Source organism: Mixophyes fleayi, chromosome 8, assembly GCF_038048845.1.
Source record: "Mixophyes fleayi isolate aMixFle1 chromosome 8, aMixFle1.hap1, whole genome shotgun sequence".
In the NCBI taxonomy this organism is placed as follows: Eukaryota; Metazoa; Chordata; class Amphibia; order Anura; family Limnodynastidae; genus Mixophyes; species Mixophyes fleayi.
The window spans coordinates 42595839-42613423 of record NC_134409.1 but is presented as its reverse complement, the minus strand read 5'-3'; the positions used below and the strand labels follow the sequence as shown (position 1 = coordinate 42613423).

The 17585-nt window shown below is 37.5% G+C and overlaps 1 protein-coding gene across 1 annotated transcript in view; it reads right to left on the bottom strand.

Annotated features, from left to right (window-relative positions):
* LOC142100230 (calcium-activated chloride channel regulator 1-like) overlaps nucleotides 1-9763 on the bottom strand; it is a 50033-nt gene extending 40270 nt beyond the window's left edge. Inside the window, exons 1-4 of the mRNA XM_075184163.1 lie at nucleotides 9605-9763; nucleotides 4550-4687; nucleotides 2850-3000; nucleotides 1319-1427 (exon numbers count right to left, since the gene is read on the bottom strand). Of these exons, the coding sequence (XP_075040264.1) occupies nucleotides 1319-1427; nucleotides 2850-3000; nucleotides 4550-4687; nucleotides 9605-9763 (557 nt within the window). The remainder of the gene's footprint in view (nucleotides 1-1318; nucleotides 1428-2849; nucleotides 3001-4549; nucleotides 4688-9604) is intronic.
* Nucleotides 9764-17585: the final 7822 nt, after the last annotated feature.

Sequence of the window (17585 nt, the reverse complement as noted above, 5' to 3'; positions counted from 1 at the left end):
ATTGCCTGATGTGCTCTTGCCTTCTTATATTATTTAATGCAAATTGCGCTAGCAGGTATTGCCATGTATATTCCTATATTGAAGTATTATAGCAAATTAGTTTAAAATATGCATTCTATATTCAGTATTTTATGCACTGAACTTTCTTGAATGTGGTTTTAATTAGCATGCTTTTCTTATAATAGTGACTGAATTGGAATTCCATGAATCCTATTCAAATGAAGAATTCTAACTGGATAACTTGAATGTAAAGAGCACACTAACTTCAGACTGCCTTTACATGTCATATGTGAATATATATTGCTCAGTTATTCCGGCAGATTATTAAATATTTCCTGTGGTTATCTTGTGCTTAGTGACATTTGTACTGATCTGTTCAGTGACTCCTACAGTAGCTCTTTATCTAGTGTAGCTTTGCAAAATTCTAATGTGATAAGGTGCAATATTATAATATACACTTATTACTCTATATATCATTGACATGTATGCTAATGGCTGCAATCCATTCTCGGCATGTATACTGTAGTGATTGATGTTTCAAGATTGGAATACAAATAAAGGTTGAAATTAGAGATGCTCAGGCTCGGTTCTTCTGGAACCGAACATACCTGAACTTAGGGAATTCGAGTACCGAGCCGAGCCGGCTCGATACTGTCGCGCGCCCTCGGAATTGAAAACAAGGCAAAACGTCATTGTTACGTTGTCGGATCTCGGATATTGCGAGTTTTGGATTCCTTTCTAAGATCCAAAATAATGGTGGGTGGGAGGGAAGGCAGACCCCCCTTTTCCTTTTCTGCTGCTGCTGTGTGCCAATGTGTCTTAGATGTGCTAGGAACTGCCATGTGTTTGTGTCATTGCTCTGTCGCTTAGCATCCTGCCAGGTGCTGCAGTATTTGTCTGAAAGTGCATGAAAATTATATTGTGACCTGTGAGTTGGTCAAAATTTACTGGAAATGACTTTAAATTAGTGTTATTGAGTTTAATAATAATAATGTAGGAACAAAGAAAGGGCAAAATTATGTGATTTTAACATATTTTAGGATTTTTTTCTAAAAAATCCAAAACCAAAAACCAAAACACATGGGGGCGGTTTTGCCAAAACACAAAGCTAATCCAGATCCAAAATCAAAACCAAAACCAGTCCAGGGGGTTACTGAGCATCTCTAGTTGAAATATTATAATTCAATTTGTGTGTGGTGGATTTATCCACTCTCTTCAACAGCACAAATTGGTGTCAGCTAAACATGGTGGTACATTTTGAGAAGAAATACAATTATGTTGAGAAATGATGAAAAATCAATACTAGCTATTGAAATACCTTGTAGCTTCTACTTGAAGATTGCTGGAAATGTAGTAGGGTGTGACTGAATTGTACTCATCAAATACCCCCCATCTGTAGTGAGCCCACTCATGGACAAACACTCTTCCTGCAACAACAATAGAACAGTGGTAATGTAAAGTGTACAACTACACATGGGAACCTAAACTTAAAGAAAAGATACCCTTAATGAAAATACATGTAACAAATCAGTATAAGTTGAAAAATTAATATATTATTTCAGGTGGGTTTATGGCCATATACCTTAAATAAGCTTTCCAACTTCAACAAATTTAATGTTATTGCTTATTACGTGCATTCCTGCAACTTTTACTTCATATTGTTTATTGTTCTAGACTGCTTTTGTTTTGTGCACAGACTTTACATGTACCTGGCAGAGTTGTGGTTTTTTTTTTAATACTAGACAGCTCAGGTTTACTCTGTACATAGAGTTCAACTGAATCCATAGTTATTTGTTAGTCAAAGATAATAGAGATAAAATGGTAATATAAAGCCTCTGGTGAAAAATAGATAAAATAATTTGTGTTGTAGAAATTGCAGGAATCCATGAACTATCCTATTAATGAGAGTTAATAAGTAATAATAAGTTAATAAGTAATAATATTTTGCTTCAGAACATCTATTTTAGGCAAACACACAAAACAACTTATTTCCATGTTATAATTAGAAGTTAGGTAAAACCACCAAATTTCTGTATCTGATAGAGTTGGTACAGAACTGTATTTGCCAGACTGTATAAATGCCTATGGCAGCACTGTTTAGGTAGCAGCACATAAAATATAGTATTTTAATTTACATGGAGTTAATTCACTATTCATTTTACCTTTTTATTTTCTGTCTCAGCATACTACGTAGAATGTGTCTTTTTTCAGGTGCACTTTAAACCTGCATTTTTTACAGTAATTGAGTCCAACTCTACATGAAGCCTATGCTGTGGACAATGAAGAGTACAAATACAAATGAAGTACCCTTCTTTTAGATGTACAGGAGATTGAGCGCTTGTCACATAGTATTTCAATTGCACCATTGACAATAAAATTAAGTGGGAGGTGTTCAGGGGCAGACTGGGCTGGGGGGGGCAGGGGGGCACCTGCACCCTGGGCTGGTCCCATAGTGGGCTACATTGGGCTGGGCCACCTGCAAAAAAAAATGTTCCTAATAAGCTGCTGAGTCAAGTCTTGCCCCCCGGGCTAAAAGTTTGCCACCCCTTACATGGAGGTGTTAGTGTTGCACAGTCTGGCACACACTCAGTTCAGGGGCATCAGATTACTCCAAGTGCGCCATCTAATCATGCTCCAGTTGTATAGTAATTTTTTATATCATTGTGATCTCTCATCATTGTTTATTTATTGCACCTTTCTTGTGAATATCAATGAACAAGGACTAATCAAAACTTCCCTTTCCAACATTCTATGCACTGTAATGTGGGAGGTTGAGAGTGACATATTTCATGTACACAACACAATTAGGTACTAAGTATACATTAATTTTTTAAATCTTTATTTTGTACCTCGTGACCCATACACAGAGATCAGTTTGTCGTCTACCAAGAAGTCTGGTGTAAAATGAATGTATTTTCCTTTATCAGCACATTGTCCGTATTGTAAAGTGTAAGGATCATCTCCATGCTTCAGGTATGGTTTAGCAATGATGACATCTGCCTAATATTACAAAGAGAAAAATATGGAGAATGAAAAAGCTTAATATATGTTCCCCTTCAATTCACTTATATTCTGTAATTGGTGGGGGATCTCTGTTAGGTAAAGATCCTACATATTTTCCTACATATTTTTATCATTATTTTTTTTTATTTTAGTAGAAATGAAATTAATGACATTTGAACTCTGTTTACAAACGTCCTTATTTAAAGAGTAAATCATTTGTATTCTTAAGCATTTAGTTACATTGAATTCCTTATTAGTCGTAAACTGATACTATAAGGATACTTCCATAATTTTCAATATTTAATTAAAAAGGAACCGGAATCATGTGCTTTGAATCCATTGACTATATTTTAATGTTAAAATATGAAACAATAATAATAATAATAAATAAAACATAAGTGACTATGGGGACCAAAGCAGTTTATTGTACTGCATAGAATCTGCATTACTATACACCTGAAAGCAATACAATTCTAAAAACTCATATGTAATAAGAAGATAGCATTTTTTTTATTCAAAACAGGCTGTTTGCTAGAAATCTAGTGTATACCAGATATAAAATGTCTACTATTCTATGATAGCTAGGCAATCCTATTAAATTGGAGTCTACCCAAAAATCCATTTTATTTTGTTGGATATAATTGGTCAGTTTTGCTTTGACATCCTATAAAACGTAACTATGCCTCTCAGGATGCCCAGATACATTTCTAAAGTCAGTAGATCAATGCTTTTACATAAGCTTAGCTAGAATAGAACCCTTGCTCATTATGGTATGAGCAGTGCCTGAATTGTTGTCTTGTGTTTATTCTTGTTGTTGCTTTTATATTATTTAATTGATATAAAAAATTATATTATTATTTGCCCTGACTATATTTGAATTGAAACTAAATCAAGGGTGAACAGGAATATAATACCTGTTAAAATAAATAATTATATATATTTATTTATTTTATTATATAAATAAAATAAGAGTACATCAAGGGGATTTTTCTTTTCCCTCCTTTTTAAATCTATTTGACTTATATCCCTATAATCACTTATCTTTTCTAATTTTAACTTTAATATTTTGCATGGCGCAAAATATATACTATATCAAATTATGATAATTTTGGTATATTAAGAAATAAAGAATTAACTTTTAGTTAAGTAATAAACAAATACATTTTGTCTCAATACTGATAATATACAAACATTAAGTGCCTTCAATATGATATCTTTCTTTTTCTCCTTTCTCCATTACTGTTCTAGGAGAGCACCTCATTTAAAGATAAAAATTTGGGACTTACTGCCAGTGCTAAAAACCTGTAACAAAGACACATTCGGTACGGATATCCTTTCTCATATCTAAAATACATTATTGTTTCCTAACGCATAGTTGTTTGCTGAAAATGAAAAGGCTAAGTATAATGAACATATATACATTCTTTAATTAAACATTATATATATATACACACACACACACACACACACAGCGGGCTGCATTTGGCGGTATTCCAAATTTTTATAGTATAACGTAATGTTTGCATCACAGACTTATTTCTCTTACCTTACTATATGTTTCTGTTCTTGCTTTTGTATAGTTATTTTTCCGCCAGTTCATTGGAATTAAGATTTTAACACTCCGTATGTAGAGTCTCTTTTTTGTAGCAATGAATAAAAAATTTGTGGCTTCCTTTACCATGTTCTTTATAGGAAAAAAATATTTATTTTAAATGTTAATATGTACACACCAATAACATTTTATGTATTACAGTATAAAGTACAAACTATTGGTTGCATAGCAACATTAACTGGATTGTATCATGATTCTTGAGTCTAGAGGAACAGACGTGTGGGGGAGACAAACGTATGTTTTCTGCATTAAGTGTTTTTCTCACAAAGTGTTTAGAAAACACAGTTAAACAGCACAAGTGCTAATGATCCTTCTACTCTTTCATCTGCAGCTATGGACATCAGCTGCTGCAATTCTTATCCTCTCCGAATCTGAACCTCATTCAATTGTAAAGCGCTACGGAATTTGCTGGTGCTATATAAATAAATGTTGATGATCTCATTAATTTGTACTTCTCATCTGTGCATCTGTGTTTTTTTAAAGTATATAATAGGAATTTGTTATCTATTGCTCTTACCTGTGTTGCATTGCTGGTCAGTGACCCATTTTTATGACACTAGCCTGGCACTTATCTAGCCTGAATAAGTTCAATCATTTTCCTCCTTCTCTGATCACATGAGTAATTAGCACAGATGTAACTTTTTCTTAAATTAACCTCACTATATCTTGGTATTCAGCCTAGGGGGAGAGACGCATGGTAGGGGACAGACGTGTGTTTTCTGCAACAAGTGTTCTGCACTTCTTTTCTAACTTCAGTGGACATTGCAATGATGTACCTCTTTTTTATATCCCTCAGTTTCATGCCCATTATTCTTAAATCCCAGTGTTTAACAAATTACTTTCATTTACTTACTCTCCTTTCATGGCATTCTCTTTAGGACTATATCATCATTTACCTGTCCTGCAATACACACCTTTGCCCACATTGCCTTTCATTACTCCACTCGCCTCTAGGGAATGTAGTCAAAATGTCAACATTCATATGAAACACAATTAATGCTAAATAACACATTCATAATGTTGACAGGCATAAAATCTACATGTTCATAATGTTGACATAGTTACCAACCCAGGCCGGTAAAGCCTAGTGCTAGTAACAGTAAAATCAGGGGGACTCCATGCTCTTTGCTACCCAGAATTTGGTAGTGCCAGCTTAGGCTGGCAACACTAGGCTTGGTTAAGCTATTTGGGGAAATCCTTTTTTTTTATTTATTGCAGGGTTTTACATGTATTGCTGTTTTAAGTTGTTTGCATCTATGTTGACATTTTGAATGTCGACATTACAACTCTGTACACATTTTACATGTCGAAGTTTTGAATGTGTTGACATTATGTATGTTGGCATTTTATGAACATGTAGACATTATGACTGACAACATTATAACAGTGTCAGCATTATGATTGTCAACATTGTGAATGTTGACATTTCATATTCAACCCACCTCTAGTTAACACTCATGAACATCCTCATCCTGTCGCCAGAAAAAAAAAAGTCACATACCTTACAATAATTTTTCCTGCTACTGATAGCTAGTGAAATATCTCCTAATCCAGGCCCCCGTCAGTTCTCCCATACACATATATCAGAACACTACCGAAATCCAGCAAACCTCACTTGCAATAACAGAAACGTGGCTTACACAATCAGACACTGCCTCACCTGCATCACTTATGTTCACATATTTTGAATTACATGTTTTTTAGATATTTAATCCATTCTCTATGCATGTTGCTGTGATCTGTCACCTCCCTGCTCCACTCCAACAATTTTTTTGAACATTTCTCTGCATGAATCCCTTACTTCTTCTTTACGACATTCCCATCATCAGTATGGGTAATTTCAATATCCCCATTGATAATCCACATTTCAATTCTGCTTCCAAACTATTCTTCCTAAAGTCCTCCCTTGGCCACTCCTCTACTTCACTGCCTTGTTCTTGTTTTCTCTAGAATATGCTCAGTTTCTGATTTCCTTAACACTTCTTTCCCCCTCTCGGATCCTCATCCTATCATCTACAATCTCTCCCCAGTACTTTAAACTATGTACTGTCAAAATCTACCAAGCCTCCTCATACTCATAGAAATCTTAACTATTAATTTTTCAACAGTTTCCACCTCTCTCCTACACCTAAATTCTAAATTGTCATCCCCTGATATGGCAGTACCACATTTTCATCAAACCCTAGCAACAGCCCTTCATCAAATGGCTCCAGCGACTCTTCATACTCTGAGACTTCAATGTCAGTCATGGCACACTATAGTAACACAAAATCTTTAAAAAACATTCTCGTAAAGTAGAACGTTACTGGCTCAAATCTCATACCCTAATGATTTCCTCGCATAAACTGCTATCTACAACTCCTATTGAAATGCTCTGGACACTGCAAACCAAACATACTTACAATCTCTCATCTCTACTCAAGCTTCTAACCCCAAACGCCTTTTTAACAAATTTAAATCTCTTCTAAAACCTCCCACCCCAAACCTTTAGACTACTATCAGTGTCCAAGATCTTGCTTCCTATTTCAAGGACAAGATTGATAAGATCCAACTTGAAATGGCATCCTCTTCTTTGACAAACAATCAGCTCAATTGCTTCACAACACCCTCTAACACCCTCTCTTCATTTGATCCCACAAATGAAGATGAAGTATCTACTCTCTTGTTATCTTCCTAGTCTACCTCATGTCCTCTTGGCCCCCGATCCCTGTCTCCTGTGCTCATCCCATTTCTTACTAAAATCTGTAATTTCTCTCTCTCTACTGGTATCTTTCCATCATTATTCAAGCATGCAGTGATTAATCCTATTCTGAAGAAACAAAATTCAACTGAGCCAACTCTCTCTCAAATTAACGTCCCATCTCTCAGCTCCTGTGCCCTCCAAGCTTCTTGAGAGAATTGCCTATACTCGCCTACACATGTTTTCTTTCCTCGTACAACCTATTGAATTCTTTTCAGTAAGGCTTTCATTCTCATTACTCCACAGAGTCTGCGTTGACTAAGGTTGTCAATGATTTGATGTGTGCTAAATCAAAAAGTGATTACTCTCTTCTAATTCTCCTGGATTTCTCTGCTACATTTGACACTGTTGACCACTCACTTCTCATTCAGATGATACAATCCCTTGGTCTTCAAGACACTGTTCTATCCTGGTTCTCATCCTATCTATCTAATCGCTATTTTAGTGTTAATTTCTCTGAACCCAGAATCTGCTTCACTTCCTTTATCAGTTGAAGTATCACAAGAAGAATGAGTACTAGGTCCTCTGCTGTTCTCTATCTATACCACTTCTCTTGTAAAAGTAATAAAACACCCTTTGGATTTTAGTATCATCTTTATGTGGATTATATCCAAATGTTTCTATCTGTATCTAAGTGACATATGCAATAAACCAGTGCCAATGTCATAACTTATTGAAAACATAAATAAGACAAAACTGAGCAATATTTTAGAAAATATAAAAGTTTAATTTAAAGTAGTGGTTCTAAAGTAATAAAAGGTTGTAGCTTGATGAGACATTTATAGTTTTGTCCAAAGTGCCTCTTGAATTTTTTTCACCCCTCCGTACATTTAGGCATATTTCAAATTTGTGGAGGCATCTCCGGGAGCACTAAGTAGTTTTGTACCTTGATGTGCACTGGGAGGGTTATCTAGAAACACTAGTTCACAACCTAGAGTTTTTGCATTGCACATTGTGTGTGCTTCGTAAATAACCTCCAATGTGTATGGATTTTGTTATACAAAATTGTTTATTAAAGTTTAAACATGAAGTAACAACATCATAAAACGTAACAAATCCCAACATAATCAAACAATGGATTAATATGTCAAATGGGAAACCTTGATCAACCTGGAATAAAAAGCCTAAATTGTCTAAGGAAAGAAACAAAGTGAAGACAAAAATACATAACAAAAATAAATAAAGGAAAAGAAAAATGAAAAGGTATAGAATCATTGCTAAATTAAGATCATAGATTTACAGAAGGACTGGACAACCTGTGGTTCTTACAGGTGTTGTGAAACTACTAGCTCCAGCATGCTATGCCATCAAATAGACATGCAATAGCTTATAAGGAATGCTTGGACTTGTAGTTTCACAACAACTACAGATCCACTGATTGGCCAGGCCTGATTTACAACAACAGGAGACACTCTTCACATTTCTTAGGATCTATGGCTGCCAAATACTAAGTGAGATAATAATTTACCAAGGTCCAATTGACTGAAATTTTAAGACAATAAATTGAAAAAATGAGTTTTTCAGGTTTGAGTAAAAGTCTGTCAGATTATTCTATGTGTTTATTGTGGTCATTTTAATATTCAAATGGGTTTCCATTAGCTAGGCTGAAATTGAGAATATCATTCCTTATTACCAAAAGTATAACCTCTTCAACTTTGAATAGTAGCACCAAATATGGACCCTCGTAAAACAAAATTGAAAGCATGCTGGGTGAAAATTTGGAACAAAAAGGAAATTCTCATAGTCCTCTTTATAGGTGTTTTCCAAAGCCCATTTATTAACAGAATTTTCGGAGGATTTAGCCAAAATGTGCCAATCCTCCTCATCCAGGTGTATTTTGTCTCCCTTTTAAAATATAGTGAAAGAGTGATCTAAATAGCATTGATTTTAGGAGTAAGGATAAAGGCAACTGAGAGCTCTTAAGAAAAAGTTTGTCTTTAGTAATTTAGTTAAAAATGTTTTTGATCTAAAAGTTGTATAAAATTTCTCTTCTGGAAGCTTTAAAGTGGGATTGAATATATTTTGCTTGTAATGTGCTAACTAAATTGCCTTTGAGTGGTTAAAGGTGGATGAGTTGACATTACTTTGTCTGATTTTTTTACACAATTCTCTACATGTAGGTAATCTTTCATTATCAGACTCCCTTAACCATTTTACATATGTGCTACTCACCCATAGAAAGAGTGATAGAGTATGGAAAGAGAGATTGACCTAGATGACAGAGAAAACCACACTAGTAGGAGACTTACCTGAACATTTTCAATAATGCGGGCATCTTCTGGGAGTGCTGGACTTATTGCAATGACAATATCTTCATAGCCTCCATTGTTCAGCTTGACTACAGAACTACTGCTCATGGAAAGCATTTGAAATATTAAAGTTAAATATAAAATATTGTGGCTTGCCATTTTCCTCCTTTTACTCACAGTAACTGCTTATGTATTTATCTTTACGACCTATTTATACTGCTTTGCCTTATCAGAGACTTTATATGGACTTTGATATTATATATTATCTTTGCAAATTTCTAAACCATTATAGTAAAATAGTAATAACTGGTGTAATAAGGAACTGGAAATCATACAGGAGGGAAATTTATTGCTGATTGTGAAAAATGGTCTCTCCTTTCCGTACTAGTATGCTACTAAATTGCCACCAGTCCCTGAATGGCACAGATCCTTATATGGAACCACCAACCGCAATTCTACTTGTTGATGGAGATGTGATGTAGGGTAAATATCAAACTTTAGTGTAAAGAGCGTAAACTGCACTCAAACCTGTTTTCTGTGGAGTGGAAACTAAGGTGAGAACAGTGTGAATTATGAAGTATCCGGGCTCTAATAAATTTGTGAAAAAGATAATAATCTAGCACTGCGATCACTGTAGAGGTAAAGTATACACTTATCAGCCAAAACATTAAAACTACTTACTAAGGAAGTGAATAATATTGATTAACTCATTATAATGACATCTATAAAGGGGTGAGATATATTAGGTAGCAAGTGAACAGTCAGTTTGTGAAGTTGATGTATTGGAAGCAGGAAAAATTGGTAATCTTAAGGATCTGAGTGAATTTAACAAGGGTCAAATTGTAATGTCTAGATGACTGGGTCAGTGCATCTCCAAAATGGAAGGTCTTGTGGGATGTTCCCAGTATGCAGTGGTTAGTACCTATCAAAAGTGGTCCAAGGAAGGGCAACCTGTGAATCGGCGACAGGGTGATTTGCACATAAGGCACGTAGGGGGTGAAGGCTAGCCCATCTGGTCCAATCCCACACAAGAGCTACTGTAGCACAAATTGCTGAAAAAGTTAATGTTGTCTATGCTAGAAAGGTAAAAATGCAGAGAAAAATCTCCCAGCAACACTGCTGTGAGCCAGTAAAAGAGCTGCCTTTCTAAATGTACATAAAAATGCAGAATCTCAGTTACACACATATGCAAATGCATGATAAGTCACTGGCCAATGCATGGCACTTCTGATAAAAGGGTGATCCTATCTCTAAACAATGAGAGTCATACTTGTGTTTTCAATTGAGAGCTAACTTTCCAAGAGATACCCCAAAATCCTCCAAATGGCAACAGAGGACTAACCCACCCTTTTAAGCACCTGCTGTGAACCTATAAATTAATTGAGCAACTTCCATTTCTGTATTGTTGTTTGAGATGTATGTCTGGTATCAGTAGGTGATGGGGAGTGCTTGTCCTCTATTGCCATTTGGGGGATTTATTCTGTATTTTTTCCTTTCTGGATAACCCACCCTTTCAAGCACCTGCTGTGAACCTATAAATTGATTGAGCAACTTCAATTTCTGTATGCTGGAAAGGTGTCCGAACACAGAATGCCTCTCAGGTTGCTGCGTAGCTTCATACCGGTCAGAGTGCCCATACTGACTCCTGTACACCGCCAAAAGCTCCTACAATGGGCACGTGAGTGCCAGAACTGGACCATGGAGCAATGGATGAAGGTGGCCTGGTATGGTGAATCAGCTTTTCTTTTACATCACGTGGCTTGGTGCTTGTGTATCATTTACCTTGGGAAGAGATGGCACCAGGAAGCACTATGGGAAAAAAAGGCAAGCTGGTGGAGGCAGTGTGATGCTCTGGGTAATGTTCTGCTGGGAAACCTTGTGTCCTTACATTCATGTGGATGCTACTTTAACATGTACCACCTACCTAAATATTGTTGCAGACCAAGTACATGGCAACGATAATCCCTGATGGCAGAGGCCTCTTTCAGCAGGATATTGCACCCTGCCACATTGCAAAAATTGTTCAGAAATGGCTTAAGCAACATGACAAAAAGTTCAAGGTGTTGACTTGTGCCTCCAAATTCCTCAGATCGCAATCTGATAGAGCATCTGTGGGATCTACTGGAATAACAAGTCAGAGCCATGAAGGCCCTGCCTCACGACTTAAAGGATCTGCTGCTAACGTCCTGCTACCAGATACCACAGGACTTCACAGGTCTTATGAAGTCCATACCTTGATTGGTCAGAGCTGTTTTGGTGGCACAAGGGGAACCTACACAATAATGTGCTTGTGGTTTTGATGTTGTGACTGATGGGTGTATATATACTGTATATGTCTTGAGTGTAATTAAATAGTAGGAATAACAAAGGTATACAATAATGTTCAACTGTGAATATGTTTCAAGTCTGTAAAGGAGTTCATAAAATGGGATAATGGTGAAGATAAAAACAAAGACACTCTCAAAAATCCATAGGGATAACAATCCAGGAGTTTATGTATCTATATTGGAATCTCAGAGGTCTTTGTTTATATTCCTCCAATAATAATATGGTTGAAATATTCAAAAGAATGGGCAAAAATAATAATAAATAATAAATTTGGAAATGGTAAAAAATATAGGAAATATAAAAAACAGTCCAATAACTCACTCAAGTTGCCATAAATCCGAAAAATTCATGTACCTCAAAAGAAATAATACATGTGTCAGAGGATTCAAAGAAATATCCCAGATAGTGGAAAATGCACCAAATTCTAAGTAATCAAAAAACGTCAACCAAGTGAATAAAAACCAAATTTAATATTGTTGATAAACAATGGAAGACACACTAAATCAATTAAAAAGCACAAAAAACATAGGCCATAGTAATTCATGTCATCTAAATGATAAGAAATGGCCAAATAGAAAGAAGTATAAAAACTCACAGTAAAAGAGTAATATTGGCATAAGGAGGTGTCCGGATACAAGGAATGCTGAGAGATGAGCTCACCGTAACTGTGAATTCTAGTATTAGCGGTAGCGACAGCATCTCCCGATTTGGTGTGTGAAAAAGTCTGCAATCCTCCTGCGTTCCACAGTGGAAAGCAGAGCGCACCACTTCCTCTATACGGATTGTAGTGAGGTCAAAAAGGTGATCCAATGCGTTTCATCTCAATGAAGACTTTCTCAAGGGTCAGAAAGTCTCCTTTGAGATGACACCAAACTCCACACATTTCTGTGAACCTGAACCATAGGTACCTTTACTGTAGTATTATCTATGTATAAATTATCTCTAATACATTTAATAATAAATGAATGTGGATTGGAATTTTAAGAAATATGTACTATTTGCTAAATCTAAGTGTGAGTGCAAGTGTGTGTTGTTTACCTGTGCGATTGCGTTATTAACCCTGTTATGACATAGCATACTAATCAGAATTGCACGGAAAACTATTACGATTGTTATTTGTTCAATTAGAAGGACTTCATCCAATTATTCAACTTCCACAACTGGTATATATACCCTACTCCCTATATTATCTCCCAGTCCTGTACGTAACACATGACTGTGTCACACATAAAACCCTGAACAGTGTCGGACTGGGGTATGAAAGGCCCACCGGGGAATGCAACACTAGGGGCCCACCAGAGGGGGTGTGGTCAGCCATCATAGAGGCGGGACCAGACACTAGAGGGGGAGTGGTCAGTCCACTAAGGACAGCTAGCACCTTAGTGCAGTATATAAAGAATGCAGTGTGTGTATAAAGAATACACAGTCTTGACCTGCCCCTTAGATTGGGCAGAACAGTCTCCAAAAATCACGATTGGCCAGGATTGGCTAACCTGTGGCACTCCAGGTGTTGTGAAACTACAAGCCCCTGCATGCTTTGCCAATATATAGCAGCTTATTGCTGGAAGGGTATGCTGGGACTTATATAACACCTGGAGTACCACAGGTTAGCCAAGCCTGCACTAGACTCAGATCATTTGACAGACTGTCCTACCTGTTGTTGTCATTTTGCCACCTGTGGCTGCTGGTTTCTTTAGTTGCGGCTTGTCTGGATCCTGGAATGTTGAGGGCCCAATTTGGAAAAAATAATGGGTACATTTAGAAACGTCAACCATCCCTGCCATTAAATAAAAAGCACCCACATTTAATAATTAGGCCTCTCTCCAGCCTCAACATTAAAGTAATAGTGCTCACATTTGATGAATAGATCCATTTCCCTCCAACCAACCCCAACATTAAATTAATAGTATTCCCATTTAATAAATAAACCTATTACCCTCCCTCCAAACAGTCCCAGCAATAAATTATTTGCATTTACGTTTAATACATCCATTTCCCACGACCATTCCTAGCATTAAATAATTAATATTCACATTTAATAGATAGCCCCCACACTTAGCCCCACATTCAATTATAGACCCAAACCAACTCAGCATTAAAGGTCCCATCACCCCCTCCCTATAGTGTTCTCTGTGCAGCCCCCCCTCACTATAGTTTAGCATAGGCAGCCCCCCTATAGTTTACTATAGATAGGCAGCCCCCCCTATGCCACACGGTAGTGCCCCCAAAACAATGCTATGCCACACGGTAGTGCCCCCAATGTTATGCCACAAGGTAGTGCCCCCAAAACAATGCTATGCCACACGGTAGTGCCCCCAATGTTATGCCACACAGTAGTGCCCCCAAAACAATGCTATGCCACATGGTAGTGCCCCCAAAACAATGCTATGCCACACGGTAGTGCCCCCAATGTTATGCCACGCAAGTGTCCCCGATTCATATTATGCCTGCAATAGTCCTCTCAATTCACACACATTATATATATATTGTCGAAGTCAGCAAATTGGATAAAGTTATTTCAATTAAAATCTAGCAAACTTGGTTGTCTTTGTCTGAAAAGATGTGTACGGTATGCTACGACGTACAAGGGCACGCTACGGCATGGAAGGGCGTACGCAGCTGCACCACGTGGCAGCAACAGTATTTGGTCTTTTACCATACATTCGCACAAACACGCATACTTGTAAAATAGTACACACTAATGGTAGTTGCAACACATAGTCACTTATGTCGAAATATAGTAGTATTTATGTTTTATATTAAAGTTACATGCATATTAGTGAAATATACGGAACAGGTTGAAGGAATCATATCATATGTGGTATCATAATAAACCTCTTTACATTTGACAGTTTGGTTCACTCTGCGAAGGAATCGCAGGGTGCATACACAAGTTATGAATGATAGGGAATTATGAACTACTTAAGACTAAGGAATCTTGGCGGGAAGAGCCGAGCATACCCCCTGGAGAGATGACCCCCTCCTTTGGATTCCTTAGGATGAACTAGCCAATGATTAACAACTCCTTGGACCTTCCTGAAACCAGGACCAATAGAAGCAAGCTATACCATCTTCATTGTATTACTGTATTTCTGTGTGCATATAAGCAGCAGCTTCATATCTAGTGTTCCGACATCTTGTCCCCAGACTTCAGGATTGAATGACTGCACACTGGATCCACAGCGCCTGCGATAAGTAACGGCTGTATTTATTATCACTTCGCTTGAAAATATTATTCTACTATTTGCGAATAAATCTTTGTACGTTGGAAACACAAAATCGAGGTTCGACAATCGTTATTGGTTAGCGACAATACACACATAACAATATATATATAAGTTACCTGGTTCCTGTGCTCACTGCTGGATGTCTGAGGTGTTGCCAGCTGTTACCCTCCATATCTATGATTGTGCCAGAGGACAGATAAGCTTGTTTTTATTGTGCTTAATGTACGGGCATTGATTTTACTATATGCTGCTATTAAACGTGTGCATTTTGAGACTTGATTGGTCTCTTTTTCTATGGTATCACACTATTGTGGCTATATTTGAGTTTGCAGATCCTCACTTTCCAATTGGTTCATGATTGGAGGGACTTCCCGATATCCAGACTTGATGTGGATCCCTAGTACGGTCAGAAAGATCTCTATATTGGCTTTAATAAACTGAATATCTGGTACGGGGATTTCCTATCTGTGGAGATATTTTTACACTGCATATCACTTGTAATACACTATGTGTGGCGCCCCCTGTCTCTTTTTGTATTTTATCTCTCAGGCATGATACTTGCAGACAGGTGTTAAATGACTGGGGAGCTGCCTATTACATTTTAGTATTCTATGTATTTTATATATTTTTTTCACTGTGGTCACTGTATTTTATTAAGCGCTCGGTAGCTTAAAGAACTTTCTGGGTGTTTTATATATATATATATATATATATATATATATATATATATATATACATATATATATACATATATATACACACACACTATATATATATATATATATATATATATATATATATATTGCTGCAACAGAAAGCAGGCGGGGGGCCTCATAGTGTAATATCAAATAAACAAGGTGGGAATAAGTAATAACATGCGTACCATGAGGTAAGCAGCAATGAGTATCGAAGAGAAGATGGAGTAGCCTCTGCTATGGTGGTATTCCTCCAAATCTCCACCAATCAGCAAAACAAAGTGAAAATAGCAAACATAGTGTAACACCATAATAGATAATACACCTAATGGGGATAGTTCACCACTAAACAAGGCTCTATAAAGTGTATGGGACCTGGATCCCAAAATCATATAACAGGACACACTTGTGAGTTCAAAATATAAAATCTGCGTACCAAATAGCATGAGAAATCTCACTTCTCAAGAAACTTGTTGATTGCAGCTTCAAACGGGCCTTAAAAACCCACCTCTTCCTTATAGCATTCCAGTCCCCCACTTAACTGCCCTCCTTCCTATCTCCCACCTACCTCCCTCCTCGTCGCTCTCCTCTCCCCCCTCCCCTCCGTCTTTGCCTCCGCTCTCCCCCTTTCCTCCTCCTACCCTTGCGTCTCTGTCCGTCCTACCCTCCCCTTAGATTGTACGCTCCTTCGAGCAGGGCCTCCTCTCCTCCTGTTCTCTACCACCTTAACTCTGCTCTCCAGCTCCTTGTCTCTTCCGTGAGGCCCTTCCACCCCTCTAGCTACCCCGCTGGGGCTCTAGCTGTACTTTGAGCTTCCGAGTTACTGTGCTTTTTGTTAACTGTTCCGTGATGTCTCACCCTGTACTGTATTACTGTCTGTCCCTGTACGGCGCTACGGATGCCTAGTGGCGCCCTATAAATAAATAATAATAATAATAATAATAATTGCAGGTTCAACCTCAAAGCAGGATCTTGTCTCCTGGCTGTACCCTGAGGATGCTCAGCAGTGTTATTTTCAGAGCTGTCTGTGTTGCTGCCGTCCCTTTTTCACGCTGTGTATCTCTTATGCCGCTATTAGATGATAAGCTGTCAGACGCAGAGCATAGCTTCTAGGCTGGGAGTGCACGAAAGTCTATGTGCATGTCAGCTGACAGGGTGAGGGGGCGGGTCACATGATCGCAGCTGCGATCGCATGTGAAAGATGACTGGCTGTCAGTGACAGCCAGTCATCTTTAAATTGCGATCGCAGCTGCGCCCACTAGTGAAAGGGGGTGTGGCTGTACGGTATCCGGGCCTACCGGTGGTTTAACCGGTAGCCCGCTGGGCCAGTACGACCCTGACCCTGAAGCTTCCTCAGAACCTCATCCCAGGTGCCAATGTCATTAAAATTTTACATAGTTTTTAGAAATAGGAATATGTGCATATATTTCTAAGAGTAACAATCACACAAATCATGATCCTATTTATACTTCTAGTTAGTGTGTGACGCGAGGTGTTTTACTTGTCCCTAAGACACGAAAGATAGAGTTAAACTATATAGACAGTCAGTAGTCTAGGCTGTAATGTTATACAAGATGGTAATTATGTAGTTATTCATTTATTATTCATCCTGTCTATTCATACACAGTGTGGTGGCAAGTTATCTTGATACTTATTGACTAGCATCTCTTAAGCCTTGTAATAAACTATGGTTCTTATACCCCAAGATATACACTTTCAGAATCTCCATAC